Source organism: Taudactylus pleione, unplaced genomic scaffold, assembly GCF_031769625.1.
Source record: "Taudactylus pleione unplaced genomic scaffold, aTauple2 ptg000068l, whole genome shotgun sequence".
Taxonomy (NCBI): Eukaryota; Metazoa; Chordata; class Amphibia; order Anura; family Myobatrachidae; genus Taudactylus; species Taudactylus pleione.
Window position 1 is genome coordinate 3,369,395 of NW_028284470.1, and position 18,077 is coordinate 3,387,471.

Here is an 18,077-nt window from a genome sequence, read left to right on the forward strand (position 1 = left end):
AGTTCAGTTCCGGGTTGGAGGCGCACGTGTGCCGGGGGGAGGAGGCGGGTTTGCCGGCCGGTGTGTGAGAGGCGCAGCAGCGATGGAAAGGGGGATGCGGTGTCACTATGAGGTGCTCGGGGTGCGCCGGGACTGCACGGAGGATGACCTGAAGAAAGCCTACAGGAAGCTGGCCCTGCGCTGGCACCCGGGTGAGGGGCTGCCACTGTCGGGGGATACTCACCCCCTCCTGTCCTTACACCTGGGGAATGTCAGGGTGCATAACCCCCCCCCCCCATCCTCCTGTCCTTACCCCTGGGGAATGTCACGGTGCATAGCCCCCCCATCCTCCTCCTGTCCTTACCCCCTGGGCAACGTCAGGGTACATAGCCCCCCATCCTCCTCCTGTCCTTGCACCTGGGGAATGTCAGGATGCATAGCCCCCCATCCTCCCCCTGTCCTTACACCTGGGCAACGTCAGGGTGCATAGCGCCCCCATCCTCCTCCTGTCCTTATTCCTGGGGAATGTCAGGGTGCATAGCCCCCATCCTCTTGTCCTTATTCCTGGGGAATGTCAGGGTGCATAGCCCCCTATCCTCCTCCTGTCCTTACACCTGGGGAATGTCAGGGTGCATAGCCCCCCATCCTCCTCCTGTCCTTACACCTGGGGAATGTCAGGGTGCATAGCCCCCCCCATCCTCCTCCTGTCCTTACACCTGGGGAACGTCAGGGTGCATAGCCCCCCCCATCCTCCTCCTGTCCTTACACCTGGGGAACATCAGGGTGCATAGCCCACCCATCCTCCTCTTGTCCCTTACCCCTGCGGAATGTGTGGGTGCATAGCCCCAACCCCCTTTGTCCCTACTCCTGTGGGATGTCTGTGCATAGCCCCCCCATCCTCCTCCTGTCCTTACACCTGGGGAATGTCGGGGTGCCTAGCCCCCATCCTCCTCCTGTCCCTTACCCTTGGGGAAGGTCAGGGCGCGTAGCGCCCCCATCCACCTCCTGTCCTTACACCTGGGGAACGTCAGGGTGCATAGCCCCCCCATCCTCCTCCTGTCCTTATACCTGGGGAACGTCAGGGTGCATAGCCCCCCCATCCTCCTCCTGTCCTTATACCTGGGGAACATCAGGGTGCATAGCCCCCATCCTCCTCCTGTCCCTTACCCCTGCGGAATGTGTGGGTGCATAGCCCCCATCCTCCTACTGTCCCTTACCCCTGCGGAATGTGTGGGTGCATAGCCCCCCCATCCTCCTCCTGTCCCTTACCCCTGTGGAATGTGTGGGTGCATAGCCCCAACCCCCTTTGTCCCTACAGGGTTTGTCTGTGCATAGCCCCTCCCCCTTCCTGTCCTTACCCCTGTAGAATGTCATGGTCCAAAGCCTCCAATCCCCCCTCCTGGCCTTACCCCTGCGGAGTGTCAGTGTGCAGCCAAATAAGCAATAATGTGTAATTTTTTAGATGTACAGTACCTGTGCACAGTGTTGGTGGGAATCACTGTTTTCCATCCAGTATCGTGCTCTGCATGCATCTGATTGGAGTAACATGGCGTTAATAGCTTCCCTGTGAAACAGCATTCATGGTGATTGTTTGATACACAAGCATCTCTAAATGTTGCATTTTACAAGCCACTGACACTCGACGAGTAAATGCCATAGTTGACAACTGTCCCTAATTTTTATGGGCATTTTTCATGGTTTGTCCATGGAAATGTCCTTATTTTCCAGTATTTATCCAACTGAATAATTAAATCCCCTTTTCTGTATGTTACTTTTAGCTCTTATCTTCTGTTGTTTTCTTTAAACTCAAGGGCGTACATCACCAATCAATTGGACCAATTCTGCGTTTTGCTGATTATATTATAAATAAAAATGTATGGGGATCACGGTTTGCAAATTCTGATCAAAACCAAAAATTATCGGAATCGGCAGATTAGGATTTCCAACATGTTCTATTTTGCCATCAGGGGTTGAAAACCAGGCCAGGCAATTGGTGTATATAGGCTGCATTTGTTTATTGTAATTTACTTTTTAAAATGCAAAACAAAACACCAATTTTTTATTTATTTTTTCTTTCCTTTTATAGTGTTCCCACTATACTGTTTTAACGCACCCTGCCTGATTTTAAAAGGGCAAAATGCACCCTGCCTTTTATAGCAGTGACCCGCAAAAATATCCTGCCCTGAGCCTTCTCCACCCACGGGTCGCAGTGTCCCGCGTGTGATAAGAGTTGCGATGACCGATCACCGCCGGGTGAGTAGACGTCGCCCGCATGCGCACGGTATCTATTCACCGTGAGGGGAGAGCTTGGGGGATGCACAGCGCCCCCAAGTGTGGTGAATTGGGGGCGTTATAAGGACACTTCCCTCCCTGAATGTCCACGCCCCCCTTTTTGGGAACTCCTCCGGTGTGTGCAGATACTCCCTGCCGTCATCCCACGCGCCCTGTCTGTTTTCTAGCAGGAATACTGTTTTATTAAATTCGGTAAACAGCATCTGATTGAGATTGTAGATCTGCAGATAAAATGTTACTAACATGCTTTCCCTCTAACCAGAAATAGTACAGAGTTGGTAAATCAGTGCCTTTTGCCGCTTTAAAGCTGTGTTGTAGTGTGAAGTATCAGTCACATGATGCAGTTTCCTCATTGCGGCTTGTGATTGGTCTTACTATTCAAACCTTGATTTTCGTCTGGGGGTGTGAGAGGGTCCCTGGGAAAAACAGCTGGGGATGGAGGAGCTCATTGGTCCCATTTCCCAGCAGGTGTCAGTGTGACTTTGAAGAAATGTTTTGTATCACATCTTGAGTGTTAAATGTTCTCACAAATTTTACTGTCCTAAATGATTGCAACAGGATAGACCGGTTCAGGTAGATTATAATGTAACTCATTCATCCATTCCTTCCAGATGTTTAATGTTCCCAGTCATTTCCATGAATAACCGTGAAGATGTCCCGGGTCATGTAACAAGGCCATGTCATTATATTGCATTACACCCGTTGAATTATATCATAAACACGTTATAGTCCTGTACTGTAAATGGGTTTTTATGGGCTAAATATATCGAGCCTTCTAAAGAGTTTTTTTATTTTTATAAGCAAGTTCTAATCAGATTCTAAATAATATATATCAAGAACATTCTAGTCTGCATTCTAGCACCCTGCACCTGTCACAAACCGTGCATTTCCTCTTCCCTGTCTGGGGTGTCGCTCTGTTCTGGTGCTTCTAGCACACTCTGCTCTGTATCTCACTAGTTTGTTGCATCAGCTGAGTGGGCCAGAGCAGAGAGTGACACCCCAGGCAGGGAAGAGGAACTGCAGGGGTTGTGACAGGTGCAGGGTGCTAGAATGAACACTACATTATATAATATAGGTAGAAGCTGATTGGTTGCTATGGGCAACTTCTCCAATTGTCCTTTTACGCTACTCTTTGGGAGGTTTGATATATCTCCACCTATGGTCACACTGTAAATTAGTGTGAAATAGCTTGAGTGTTTAAAAAAGAAAATAAATAAATAAAATGGTGATCTTTTCTACGGCATAGTCACCCTTTTATGACGGGAGAGACACATGTTCCTATTGTATTATTTGGAGTGAAGAAACCTCGAAAATAGCTGCTGAACGCCACATTACATTAGCTGGAAACTGTCCACCTGACATCCCGAAATCCAGAACTAAAGTTGATGAATGATACTTGAGTCTGCAGTTGTCAGCATTTAAAGTCCCAGTAGTCAGCTGGTCGTCCATGTATAGCACACTAAGAGCCTGATTTAGCGGTGCACGTTAATTGCACGCAATGGCGTTATGTAGGCATTTGGCCGATGTTGGAAGTACTGAGCATGGGTACGAGCCACACTTGGACCCATATGATAATGATTTATGTAATGGAGCTTTCTGGTCATCCTCTGATGGCGCTGGCTACATATAGCAGCAGTCGTTGGGGTTTTTCAGTTGAAATAATTTACTTAAGTCTCACTTTTCAAAAAATGGTACTTTTGTGCTACTGCTCACCTGAAACGAGCACAGGTTACTCTCCTTAGCAGGGTCTCAGCACTTGCATACAGCCAGTACCTCTGCTAGTCACATCCGGGCGCTGCTGGGATCTCTCCGTAGCATTGGCGGTCAGACACGTTTGTTGTAATCCTTACCTTTTAGGTCTGCTGCATCAGATCCCTGCTGTTATGGAGAGAGCGGAGCAGGGCTGACTGTCCGGTCTATATGTAAGAGCCTTATCCAGGCTAACTAGATTGAGTGGTGGGCATCAAAAATGAGTACCACCAATGAACTATTAATGAAAATTAAGTGGATTCAGGGGATGTTTAAGGTGGAAAGGCCGGTTGACTAACCACCATTATTTTTGTTGACCTCTAGCGCACCTGAAATCACCAGCACGGATAGAGCCTATGATACACATGAAAAGAAAAAAAAAATAAGCCTGCAATACCATCTATGACGTATGGTGGCGCTGTTCATTAACGTCACGGCTAATGTGTGTATGTTGCTTACCTGAATGCGATCACTTTATCTTACAGACAAAAACTTGGATAATTCAGATGAAGCTGCCGAACAGTTTAAATTGATCCAGGCAGCCTATGATGTCATCAGTGATCCCCAAGAGAGAGCTTGGTGAGTGATCCATCAGCTCAATGTATACTGTAGTGCAGGGGTAGCCAACCCTCGTCCTCGAGAGCTACCAACAGTGCATGTTTTCCAGGTCTCCTCACAGAATCACAAGTTAAATAATTGGCTCCACCTGTGGATCTTTTCAAATGTATTAGTGAGTAATGAATACACCTGTGCACCAGCTAGATGGTCTGGAAAACGTGAACTGATGGTAGCTCTCAAGGACTGAGGCTGGCTACCCCTGCTCTAGTGTGATGTAAGTGATCTTACTGTGTGCTTCATATTTATGTATATAATATTTTATGCCACGTGGCTCAGATGCTGTCAGACTGCAGAGCAGGCTCTATGGCATTTGTGACCCCAATTGAGGCTTATGAACACCAGTCTTTTTGGGGAATTTCTCAATCTTCTTTACATACCTGCATCACAAATAGTGTTCATTCTAGCACCCTGCACCTGTCACAACCCGTGCAGTTCCTCTTTCCTGCCTGGGGTGTCACTCTCTGCTCTGGTGACCAGTTTTGTGCTAGAAGCACCAGAGCAGAGAGTGACGCCCCAGGCAGGAAAGAGGAACTGCACAAGTCGTGACAGGTGCATGGTGCTAGAATGAAGACTAACAAAGAGCAGAGCGATGTTCTCCTTACTTTAAGGATGGCCAGCCTCTGCACTAACATCGATGAATGGTGGGCAGCTGTACACCGTAGACCACCTGAGTCATTAATGTACCCGATCAGAAACCCGATGGCCTGTTTTGCTGATTCATTAGGTCATGGGGTTATGCTGCATAAAATGAAATAACCTATAGACAGGCTGCAGTCAGCCAAAGTTCTTTATTTTGTTGTTACATATGTTTATGGCATTTATTTATTTTTTATTTGGAGAGGACTGGAATTCCACTCACTGGATTTACATTTTTTTTTTTTATCAGAACAAATAACCTTTGTGTTGTGCATAAAATATTTTAGGGGTTCACAAAGTCTTTACCCGCTGTGCTTTGTTCCCCAGGTATGATAACCACAGAGATGCCTTACTAAAAGGAGGTGTAGATGGAGAGTACCAGGACGACAGCCTGGACCTAGTCCACTATTTCACGGTCACCTGTTACTCCGGGTATGGGGACGATGACCAGGTAACTGCTGCCAGGGCCTTGCTGTAAACTCGAAATGGAATTTATTTATATTCATTTACATTTCGGCACCAACAATGTACATAGCGTTTGTTTAATGTGTCACTCGTGTGTTCTTTTAGAACTTGTAGTTTTAGAGGTAAAATAGGGTCTGTTTTGAACATGTAACTATTTGCTATATAATCTCTCATAGTCCATGGAGCACTTGCACTTTTCCAGCTGATCATTGGCTAATGTGTTACAGGGTTTCTATGCGGTTTACCGGCATGTCTTTGATCTGATTGTGAAAGAAGAAATGGAAAGCAAGATTAGCAACGAGGAAGAGGAATACCCGACGTTCGGGAACTCCCAGAGCGACTACGATACGGTACAGTGTTCATTTTATATATGGGCCTTACCAGACTCATACACTACATCTCATTCCAAACCCATGGGCAGTAATATGGGGCCCCGTGGCAGCTATAACTGCTTCCACTCTCCTGGGAAGGCTTGCCCCTATCACATTGCTGCAGGGGTTTGTATCACGTCAGCCACAAGAGCATTAGTGAGATCGGACACTGGTGTTCGGCTTTAGGCCAGGCTCACAGTCCTTTTTTCATTAAATCCCAAAGGTGTTCATCACTGCTGAGGTCAGGTCTATGAGCAGGCCAGTCAAGTTCTCCTGCACCGTACTCTGCAGACCATTTTCTGATGTACCTTCAGGTTACGTGTAACCACAATACTTTTGTTAAAAAGCATTTCTCATATAGGGCTGATTGAAAACCTCATTCAGTAATAGTAAATCTAAGAATCAGCAGGCTGACCATTCCAAGGTCTCTAAATCTGGTTATTTGTGGCTTGCCCGTGTGTGTAATGTTAGAGAGGTGAGACCTTGGCTCTTCCGTCTTCCTGCAGGTGGTGCACCCGTTCTATGCCTATTGGCAGAGTTTCTGTACAATGAAGAACTTCGCTTGGAAAGAAGAGTACGACACCCGGCAAGCCGCCAATCGCTGGGAGAAACGGGCCATGGAGAAGGAGAATAAGAGAACGCGAGACAAGGCGCGCAAGGAGCGGAACGAACTGGTCCGAGAGCTGGTGGCGTTCGTCAGGAAAAGGGACAAGCGAGTGCAGGCCCACCGGAAACTGGTAGAAGAGCAAAACGCGGAGAAAGCCAAAAAGGTGGAAGAGCTGCGTAGACAGCAAAAGTTACAGAATGCCAAGTAAGTCTCGTCATGCAATGAGGATGCCTTTATATAAATAGCAGATAATTATAACTGAATGAGGCTCCATATAATTATAGTAACAAGTGGAACTTACTATGCAGTGCTTACTCATAATGATACCTGTATAACCAGAAGTAAGATTGCTTTCATTAACATTATGTAATTTCCTATTTGCTGTATAATATAATTAACTTGGTCCTGTGCTGCGTGGGACCCAAGTCACATGTCTGCAGCCTGAGTGGGTGGTCCCCAGTTGTTCTTCGCTCCCCCCCCATAGATCATGTATGTAGTGGGTATTTCCTTAGTGGTGTCGGAGTCCTGGCTTATGGCGGTGGCTATAATGTGTGATTGCTGCAGGCTGGCGGATCAGTACCAGGAGCAGAGCTGGATGGCCATGTCCGAGCTGGAGAAAGAGCTGCAGCAGATGGAGGCGCAGTATGACAAGCAGTTTGGGGACGGGTCAGAGGATGAAGAAGAGACCGAGGACCAGCAGAATGGTAATGGCTAATTACAATTACAGGTCCCTTGCTGGGGAGGGGGAAGCCTGCACCCACCTTGACTTTCATTTTCTTTCATCATATCATTATATGGGGTTTCACCTTCAAATAACTAGTTAGTGTGTACATGGCATCATGCAACCTTTTGCCTTCATTGTGTGTCGTCATGGCCTTTATATCCTCTAGATGTATGTGGTTATTTTTGTCACGGCTGCTCTGGTGGAAAAGTTGCATCCAATGCAGTGAGCAAAGCTTTAGCCGTGTCGTGTGCAAGGGGATTGCATCCAATGCAATGAGCAAAGCTTCAGCTGTTTCGTGTGCAAGGGAAAGACAGATATACCGTAGTGACCATAACAGCAGGAAGCCAGAAAGATAAACTCACGTGATTTGTAAAAGTTGCAGGATGTACAGACCAGTAAATGAATGTTGTATAATGGTGGAAAACCTCTTGAAGGTAAATCTAATAGGCTGTGAATTGCAGGCATCGGCGAGATCCCCTTGAGGCCGTCTGATGGTTTAAAGGGGCAATCATTTAAAATGCAAAACCAGGTCCGCTTTGCCCTTTTAAAAGATTGCCACTTTAAAGCATTGGGCAGACTTGCTGGGATTTCTCCAATGTCTGCCAGTCGCAACCTATTACGTTGATCCCTTGGCCTGTATATAAGCTGCACTATTTCCTGTATTAAAGGCAGGGAACGGAGTATAGTATCATGTCACCGATCATTCACACCCGGCCAAGTTGTTATGGGCCCCTTTTTATTGTACTGACTTTACGGCGATGAACACGTCCCCCGATGTATCAGATGCTCAGCATGTGACCGCTCAGTGTACTATATAATGTATTGCCGTTCTCTGAATACAACAGGCAGAGCCAGTGATGAAGAGGAATTGTATGATGACCTGTATTGCCCTGCCTGTGACAAAATGATGAAGACTGACAAAGCGTAAGTGTGTTCATACATGGGGAATGGGGGATACACTGGGAGTGTGTATACCGGGAGAGCCCATACACAGACAGCGTTGTCTGGTGCTGAAATGTGTGGAGTATATAACACCTAACCTATTGCTCCTGTGATCACATCCGGGTTCTCTAGCTGTATAAAACAGAAGATGTATGTTTGTAGTCTGTGCAAGTTTTAATGGGCTTTGAGAGGGAAGATTTTTTTATTTTATTTTTTCTTTGTCAAAATTGCATAAAATGGATTTAGGTATAAGTCAGCGTTGCCAATTCATTAACTTGTCGCTGTAAGAAATATATATGTAATATACATGAGATCCGTAAGAACCCGATAGATTTTGGGGCGGTATTCAATTTGGAGCGAAAAGATAAAGTATCGGGCACGAGCCCGCTTTATCCCCGTATTCAATTAGGAATCAGCGAAAACGGGAGCCGGCGGAAAGGAAAGTATCGCAAAAAAAGGGAATTTTCGGGAATTGTTCCTGGGACTCCCCTAAAGATGTCTAGACATGGGGGATCACTATGGGTACCCCAATTTTTGCCTGCTGAAGGAAGTCTGGGTTTGTAATAGCCACGGCAGGTGCATTGAAGAAGGGGTGAAAAATAGCACTTAGATTTTTATTTTATTTTTTAAACTATTTCCATCAAATTTGGGGTACATGAAAATGGGTGCAAGCATATTTTTAAGTCCCTAAAGTTATTTTTCAAAATTCTTCAATAATGCACCTGCTGCTACTACCTGCATTCTGTAAAACACCTGCCGCACACTTGTGAACCCCTCTGGAATTAATTTCGCTACATTAGAAGTTCGTCCCCCATTTTTTTTTTCTTTTTTTTCACCCCAAAATTAAACTCAATTTTCAGGGGGTGTCCCGATTTTTTTTTTCTTCTTTTTAATTTTTTTTTTTTTGACAGATCTTTTTTAGGTGACATTCCCAGGGGTACAGGCTATTTTTTTTTTTATACCCCTAATCCCCAATTCTGCACTTTTTTTCGCCATGTAAAACATGGTGAAAAGTTATCCCCGTTTTTACGAAGACTTTTTGCACCGGCAAAAAGTCTTTGTAATTGAATACGGGGATAATTAAAATAGGCGAAAATTACGTCATCGGTCATAACGGCTTTTCGCAGCCAAATTGAATATTGCCCTTAGTGTGTTCTTCTGTAGTAATTTGTATAAGATTAGATCATGGAAATACACCGTTCAATGCAAGTTGTTAGGGCAGCACAGGCTTCTGCATATGGTCCACGTGTTAGAGCGTGACATCGAAGCTCAAGCTAATGACTGTTCTAGTTTCTTCCATAGATTAGTTTTTGTTTTTATTCTTCTGGCATCGTATTCACAGATTTGTAATAGGAAATAATGATTTGATCATAGTATATGGTGCTTGTGCTCCGGTACGGTCATTCTAGGTTATATGGGTTTGGTCTAATTGCTAAGGACTGTTTTACTTTCATGAACCAGGATGAAGAACCACGAGAAGTCCAAGAAGCACCGGGAAATGGTGGCTCTCCTGCGCCAGCAGCTGGAGGCGGAAGAAGAAGAGTCCAATGCTTCTGTAGCAGAGGAGAATGGCGTCCTGGCGGGAGAAGAGGACGTTTTGTCGGAGGAGGAGGAACCCGAGGAGACCCTAAAACCAAAGTAACTAAAGACCTAAGTTGTAGTGTTCATTCTAGCACCCTGCACATGTCACAACCCGTGACATGTCACAACCCATAGCACACTCAGCTGATGTAACAAACTTCTCGGATACAGACCAGAGTGTGCTAGAAGCACCAGATCAGAGAACAACACCCCAGGCAGGACAGAGGAACTGCACAGGTTGTGACAGGTGCAGGGTGCTAGAATGAACACTACAAGTTGTTCTGTAGCCTTTCGCTGCCAGATACTTTAATCGCACAATTCTCTCCGGGTTTTGCCGCTGGGCTACGTTTCTTGCCAAGTTATCGATCTGCCCTGACGTCTGTCAAAACCTAAAAGAAACTGCTGTTACAACAAAATATTCTATGCCCGCGCTTCATGGTAACTGACTACTAGAGGCGCTGTTCTATTGGACTTTATGTATAATTTAAGTAACATGGCAGTAACTCATCCAAGTAGATACAAACATGCAGGAAAATAGTATTTAGTCTAAGTAAATGTTTTTACAATAATACAACCTAAAATACATTTCATTTAAGCCAGGAATAGTTAGTAGTTCTTCGTTTTTATTATTTTACGTCCTGTGTAGAGTTTATCTGAAAATAGCTATTATTTTATATATGAAAGTGCTCTGTTTTCTTTATCCAGACTTAGTAAAAAGCAAAGAAAGAAAAAACAGAAATCCGCTAAGGTATGTATTGAGAGGCAAACATTGCTATAATATCGGTATGTGCAATAGTACTTAGCAGTATAGATTTACAGCCGTTACCAACAAAATATTTGGAAGACGTTTTGTACAATAATGTAGTAGTGTGTTATACTTCTGGGCTTTCAGTAATCCAATAAATGCCAATGGTTGTCATAATGTGGGAATGTTTTGCATCAACATGACTCTTCTCCGTGCCCGGTAATTCTAAATCCCGCAAGGTGACTGTCACATAATCACGTGTTACCATTTTCTATTATTACATACCGTCATGTGACTGTGTACGGGTCACGTGATTGAGGTTTGGCATCTAATATGATTTGCTCGTGCCAGATTTCAATATGGTTGTTCTAGGTCAATGGCAAGTTCTCTATTCTATAGAACACCACTGTAAGGTTCTTTATTGCAGTTACAGCGCAGAAAATAGGGAAACATTGGTCTGAAATGACCCCTAATGTCGGCATAAGCATTGATTTTTACATTTTTCCATTATAAATACTGGTGGCTTTCCGTTTATACCTTTATTAAGGCTCATAAGGGGGGATTCAATTTCAATATGCTGTTACCAGAATGGCACATCGCAAATTTTCCTTTGCAGCTCTGTAAAGGTGCGGGGGGGGGAGAACTTGCGTTTTCAGCACTACCGTAACCGGACGGTAACTGGGCAGCATGGTGACCGCGTGCAGCACGTCACGCGCAATTGAATTTCCCCCATAGGAAGTTACAACGCATCCTGGAAGTTAGTTTCACTGTCAGGATTTGTAGGTTTCATGTATTAATGGGATCCTTTGACCATGCTCAGATCAATGTGTTCTCATTTCTTCATATTTCAAATAGCCAAAGAGTAACCAGTACAGAGTAATGCTAACACGATTTCCCCTACATTCACAGTCTTTTATGTGCATAAAACACAGCTTACAAGACACACTACCGTTCCCTAGCACTGACACACTACCGTGCCCTAGCACTGACACACTACCGTGCCCTAGCACTGACACACTACCGTGCCCTAGCACTGACACACTACCGTGCCCTAGCACTGACCACATAAACTTCAATGCCACAACCCTGCCACGTTCTATCTCCACGATAGAAATATGTGGAAACAATCGGAACATATGAGTCATATTATAAATTGTTTTATTCTCTAATACGTCTTGTGTGCAGACATCTGATGAGAGCTTTGTGGCACAGAACCATGATGTAGAGACAAGTCCATGTACACAACCCTCGGAGAATGACGCAGCCTCAAATGGCGCAACTACGTCGGAAACCACAGCTGGGGAGGGAAAAACGTAAGTCGCTCCAACTGTTCAATACTTTCAAATCTTCTTTACCACTGTTGCTCATATCATTTGGGGGATTGTGCCCTGTACCATTCTATTCATAGTGTTTACTGTTATTTTTCCTTGTAGAACAGCAAAACTGAAGGTAAAGGAAGGACAAGAATTGGAGATGACAGCAGCACCAGAACAGGTAATAAAGTAGTGTTGAGGTATATTAACCCCTCACCCCCACTCCTATATTATCTATGCAAACAATATGTAAAGGTTGTGCTGGGCCCTGTACCCTGGGTGGGTGGGTGACACTCCCCCATCCACACCCCTGTTACTGAAGGCCTCCCAAGGAACATGCCTGGAACAGTTGGATTTGGTCTGTGGGCACACGATCAGTAAAAATGAGAACTAAACATGAGCAGAATGTCTCTGCAACGCAGAAGTAGAGGCAGGCATCAAATTGATCATAAAGAGGGGAAATTCTCTTATACCAAAAAGTAAAGGAACATCCCTATAATAGTGGTCTAATGCTAGCAGGCATTCTACATCTGATCTTTCATTGTTGGGGTATAGGGGCACCTGGGTCAGGTCCCCCCCATTGGCCCTGATGAAGGATAAAAAGTTAATAACTGAAAGAAAAAGAAACGTCCCCACACCAAATCACCTACAGGTGCGTTTAGCATGACTGTCGTACAAATGCCACAAAGGATGAGCTTTTCAGCAAACCATAATCTAGTGTCATGCCCCCAATTTTAGCCTCCACTGTGCTCGATTACCTCCCCCCACCCAATGTCTGACTGGGGCATAAAGGGCCCCCCGGTGGTATGCAGTGCTAGAGGCCTGTGCTTAAGGGGTGTGGCCAGCCACCAGAGGGGGTGTGGCCAGCTACTACAGCTGCTTAGCTAACCATTAGGCAAATCTTGGTGTAGTTTTTTTAGAAGTGCATCAAGCGCCCATGTTTATCCATGGTCCTGCTCCACCATGTAACTGACCCTCCAATAGAGTAACAATGTATAATTTGAGTGCAGTCTTGAACCTGACATCTAGTGGAGAGGGTGGGTCCCCCAGACACTGGGGCCCACCGGGGAATTCCCCTGTACCCCTGTGGGCCAGCCCAACCCTGCCCCACCCCTCCCCTCACTGTAGGGGCACTTTTATGGTATTATGATATTGTTTATATATTGTTCTTGTGGACAGACGTTTGATGAGAGTCTTGTGATGGAGAATGAAGTGGAGGCGAGTCCTGAAGGACAACCCACAGAGAATGATACATCCCCAAACCGTGTCTCAGAGCAGCCATTGCACAGCGTCCAGGATACAGACAGCGCGGCTGCCTCCCAATCGCCATCAAACGAGGGAAAGACGTAAGTTGCTCCCATTGATCAATTCTTTCAAATCTTCCTTAGCACTAGCCCATATCATTTTAATATAGTGATTTCTGTCATATTTCCCAGAGTCCCATCTAACCAGCTGACTTTCTTATTCCTCATAGGACAACAAAACCCAAAGGAAAGAAAGCAAAAGACATGAAAAAAGCCACCAAGATGGCATCAGCAGAGGAGCTCCCAGAACAGGTAGTTTACAAACCTTGTTCAGGTATATTAATGGCTTCCTGTCCTTTCTAGGTCTATGTCCTATAAACTTTGCAGGTGCTGTTTTCCTGGTAATTCAGGGAGATCTCTCAGCCTTTGGTTCAAGTAGTGTCCCTGGGAGTCATTTTGTTTGGTATACGGACCCCTATATCCTGGTTCTGATGTGTGCGCAGATGCGGCACTAGACGCTGCCACATCCGATTTTTTTTTCTTTTATTTTTAAAAGTGAGACCCGCCTGACGCCTGTGGAAATTCATAAATATGCACCAACGAAACTTGTACCGGCTCTCCGTTTTGGCAATGGTGTCCTGAGTCAGCGCTACTGCTATCAGTGAATGCGTCTAGTCTGGCTAACCCCCCCCCCCTTTACCTCCAAGGAACACACACTGAAATCCACAACACTTGCATCCTAGTTCATTCTGTCTCCTCCTGCAGTAATAATTGTGATGCATGCCCAGTGTGTCTGGTACACATGCACAGTACTTACGATATAGGCTATAACTGTGCATATCGCCATTGCGTGCATGTCTGACTTAGACCCATACTCAGAGCACGTTACATGAGCACTATGTCTTCCCAATTAAGCTGAGGTTGCTATTAGGAACCCATAGTGACATCCATTGGTTGTTGATGATTAATAAGGTCCAGGTTCCCTCCTGTTTTACTATATTATTGTCAGTGATCGCGTTGAGCAAAAAAAAATTGTGGGTCCCGGGGACCCCTCACTTTAAAAAATTGGGGTCCTACACCACTTTTTCTGGGTCCCGTCACATATTATGGGGGTTGAGGGCAGGCAGCAGTTGGGACAGTGCTGGGGGGTATGTAGCAGTTGGGGTACAGGAGGTTGGGCTAAAAGGCAGGGAGAAGTTGGGATAGAGCTGCAGCAAGAGGGGAGTAAGGGCAGGGAGGGCTAACTGCAGACAGTTGTTGTGACAGTGCTGGGGGGCAAGGAGGGGCCTTAGGGGGGTATGGAGGGGGCAATGGTAGATATCAGCTGGCGTAGTACTTGGAGGGCACGGTGCGGGTTAGGGGCAGCAGTACTTGGGGTAGGGAGGGGGCAAGGGTAAATAGCTGGCGTAGTACTGCAGGCAAGGAGGTTAGGGACAGGCAGTGTAGGGAGGGGGCAAGGGTAGATAGCAGCTAGGGCAGTACTGGGGGGGCAAGCTGGGGGTTAGGGTAAGTACTGGGTCAGGATAGCACCTGGGGAAGCACTGGGGGTAGAGAGGGGGCAAGTGTAGATAGCAGCTTGGGCAGTATGGGAGGTAGAGGGGGGAAAGTTGTTAGCAGCTAGGGCAGTACTGGGGGTAAGGAAGAGGTTAAGGGCAGGCAATACTGGGGTTATGGTGGGGTAAGGGTATATAACTAGGGCAGTACTAGAGGGCAAGGAGGGGGTTAGGGGCAGGCAATACTGGGGGCAGTACTTGGATTAGGGAGTGGATTAGCATTGCAGCTGGGGCAGTACGGAGGATAGGGAGGGGGTAAGGATAGACAGCACATGGGGTACAATTTATGTAGTTATCAGTCCTCCGGCTGCACCCTCCTACTGCCCTGTGGTGTAAACATATAATATACTGATGGTCTATGGATAGGACAGATCTCTCCTAGTTCAGTGTCCGATCCTATATCATCAGTTACTCCCATACGTTACCAGATTTTCATTCCAACCAATCAACTAGTTGGATGGTTGGACAGAACATCATCTTTACGTGTGTACCCAGCTTTAGTCTGCTGTATCTGATGCAGGCTGATTGTGTTTCTAAACGCACCTCTGTGTACAACAAACTCAACCTGTCCAATTTGTTTTCTTTTCTAGAAGGCTGACGCCCCTCTATGCTGCAACACCTGCTCGTCTGTGTTTCCTACACGTAATAAACTGTTTAGTCACTTGAAGACCACAGGACACGCGCTAGCTGTAGGCAATCCCACCACAAGCACCACGTCCTCCAGATCCAAAAAAGACAAACGAAAAAATAAATGAACTATTGGAACTGAGTTCGCTGATTTGCTTCAATCCTCATGGCTGTGTTACAGGAACTGTCCGAGGGACAGTAATGTTCCTACAGACTCGTCGCAGAAGAATCTACCAGCATTTTAGCTACTGCACACGTGGGGGATGATTGCAGAGATCTTTTTAAGGAAATCGCTATGATGGCGGATGAAGCCGGTCTGCATTACTCTGATTATATTCCACCAGTCCCTTATTAATGTGTCTGTATAGTGTCAGTCCTGCCTGATGTCACATGTGCCTTGAGGAAAAGGGATGTGTCTGTATTGCTGGCATCTAAATACCAAAACGCACACAATCGAAATTCAAGTAGGATTCCCATGTGCAAATAACGGGAAATGTTTTTTAGGCATTGCCCATTTTTACATTTTTAAGATGCATCATCTTCAGGTTTCTGAATTGCAAACAATTTAATTTTGCTGCCGCTAACAATGACAGTTCAGGGTTACATACAATAATGATCAGGGTTTATGGTGACCTTTTGGTTTTAGTAAATAGTCAATGGGAAATACGGGCTTAAGGTACTATAGATGGGAATAGAATCTGTCATGTTGGTCTACGCACTGAGGTGCATGGTGATCACTATGCAGATATGTACGTATGTAACTCATCCTATACTGAATGCAAATACCGGCTCCACTTAGACAGGGCAGAGAGGAAATGTAATTAATTAGGAATACACTACAGCTATTCATCTAATTGGCAGACAGTGCTGGCAATGACACAGCTAGGGCAGTATGCAGTTTATCAAGTCTAGAAACATATTACAGGGCTGGGATCACAGGGAAACGCGTTTCCGATGTACTTGAAAGAAGCCACGTGGAGTTTTTTTTCGTTGTGTGCTTAAAACGGCTGATAAGGAACAATCGCTTGCACCATCTAATGATGTAAGTGTCTGCACACAGTTTGATCTGTCCATCAGAAAAGCCCTTCAGTGGGGCTTCCACTCCATGATGTCCCATTTTGTTTTATAAACCAGCAGGGCAGCGTTTTGCCCACCTGAAGATAAGCGTTACCCTAGCTAGTGATACCTTGAAGCCCTTCCCAGTGGAGGTAGAGGGAGCGGGTAATTTTGACAGGAGGGCAGGATAAATAACCATTGATTTAATGGAATGACCCTTTAAATCTATTCTTATTTTAAAACCTAGTAGAAATGTGCCTGAAACTTTCATCAGGGTAAGTTTCATTGAACCATTGTTTGTATTAGATAGTCCACAGGTTCTCAAACTCTGTCCTCAGGATCTCAAACAGTGCATGTTTTCCAGGTCTCATCACAGAATGACAAGTGAAGTAATTAGCTCCACCTGTGGATCCTTTAAAATGCGTCAGTCGGTAATGAATACACCTGTGCACCTGTTAGGCAACCTGGAAAATGTGACCTGTGTGGGGTCCTGAGGACCGAGTTTGAGAACCACTGCCCTACCGTGTTAGGTCTTTTATTGTGCAGCACAAGGTAAAGTTCTCCCTCTGCAGAGCCAATGCACTGTGATGTCTTAGGACTCATACTCACTGGGGAACACAGGTTTGTGTACAGTGCAGTTAGTGGTGTCCACTTCGTGTCTCAGTCACGTTTACATATAGATCAAAGGTTTTATATCTGAGTAGGCAATGGGTGGCGCTCCAGCTGCTGGGGAACTACACATTACATTCGGTGTGTTACACAGCAGCTGGAGTGCCACACATTGCCTACCCCTGGCCTATATAATAACAAGTGTTCTAGGTAACGTTTTTTTTTTTATCCAATGTACGTTGGGCTTTAAAGGGAACAGATCGCTCTGCTTGACATCAGTTTGCAGTTGTCAGTGTGACACCTTTTTTTTCTGTTGGAAGTGGCTCTGGTTGATCTGAGCAAGCCACCAGGAAAGGGCTGGGGAAGGGGAGCTGAGAACTGTGCATTGTACATAGCGGTCATAAATCAGTAATAAGCAGGAAAGGTCCTGGCTGTGGAATGTAGTACAGTAAATTGTGTGCATACAAGGGTTACTCATTATATTGATTTATATATGACCCTGGTGTAAACCAATTGGGATTTTTTCCCTTGTAAACCAAATCTCATTCAGCTAAATCCATATCCTACTTTCTGCTTTTATTTTACTGTTTTAAATGTAATTTATTATTTAATGTTTCAAAGGGTAATTAGGACCGGTCATGAAAGATCTGCACAGTTCATAAAGTGTTCACCTTGACCATAGGATTAAAGTGTAACTCTTCCTAGAAGCTACTGAGCAGGATTACAGTGCTGGACCTCTGAACGGGGGAAAGGGATTTTCTCTTACACTTTATCCTTCCTGTGTTGTTGTGTGTGTACATAGTGGGATTTGTGCAGTATCTGTGCTCTGCAGCAATATCTGAGTCCCCATCGTAGGACAATTTGCGGCGTCTTGCTCACTTCTAATCCTGGAAATAAATTATTTTAATACCAGAAGTTCTTTTGGTCATTTATTAGGTTTAACTATTATATAAGGTAGATATGCCA

The 18,077-nt window shown here is 45.4% G+C and overlaps 1 protein-coding gene across 1 annotated transcript; it reads left to right on the forward strand.

Annotated features, from left to right (window-relative positions):
- The first annotated feature begins 7 nt into the window (after nt 1-7).
- On the forward strand, nt 8-18,026 carry DNAJC21 (DnaJ heat shock protein family (Hsp40) member C21). Its single transcript, XM_088466966.1, has 14 exons — nt 8-191; nt 4,506-4,599; nt 5,602-5,725; nt 5,967-6,089; nt 6,617-6,921; nt 7,282-7,421; nt 8,287-8,365; nt 9,845-10,021; nt 10,670-10,712; nt 11,895-12,022; nt 12,143-12,203; nt 13,202-13,368; nt 13,497-13,578; nt 15,410-18,026. Exons 1-14 carry the CDS (start codon nt 83-85, stop codon nt 15,572-15,574), a joined length of 1,797 nt encoding a protein of 598 aa, XP_088323092.1. The 5' UTR covers nt 8-82; the 3' UTR covers nt 15,575-18,026.
- The last annotated feature ends 51 nt before the right edge of the window (nt 18,027-18,077 follow it).

Bases quoted from the DNA above. Each gene is read 5' to 3' on its own strand.
- DNAJC21 (XM_088466966.1), top strand. From the start codon at position 83: ATGGAAAGGGGGATGCGGTGTCACTATGAGGTGCTCGGGGTGCGCCGG. The intron at 7,422-8,286 runs GTAATGGCTAAT...TGAATACAACAG, and splicing joins GACCGAGGACCAGCAGAATG to GCAGAGCCAGTGATGAAGAG. The intron at 13,579-15,409 runs GTAGTTTACAAA...TTTCTTTTCTAG, and splicing joins CAGAGGAGCTCCCAGAACAG to AAGGCTGACGCCCCTCTATG.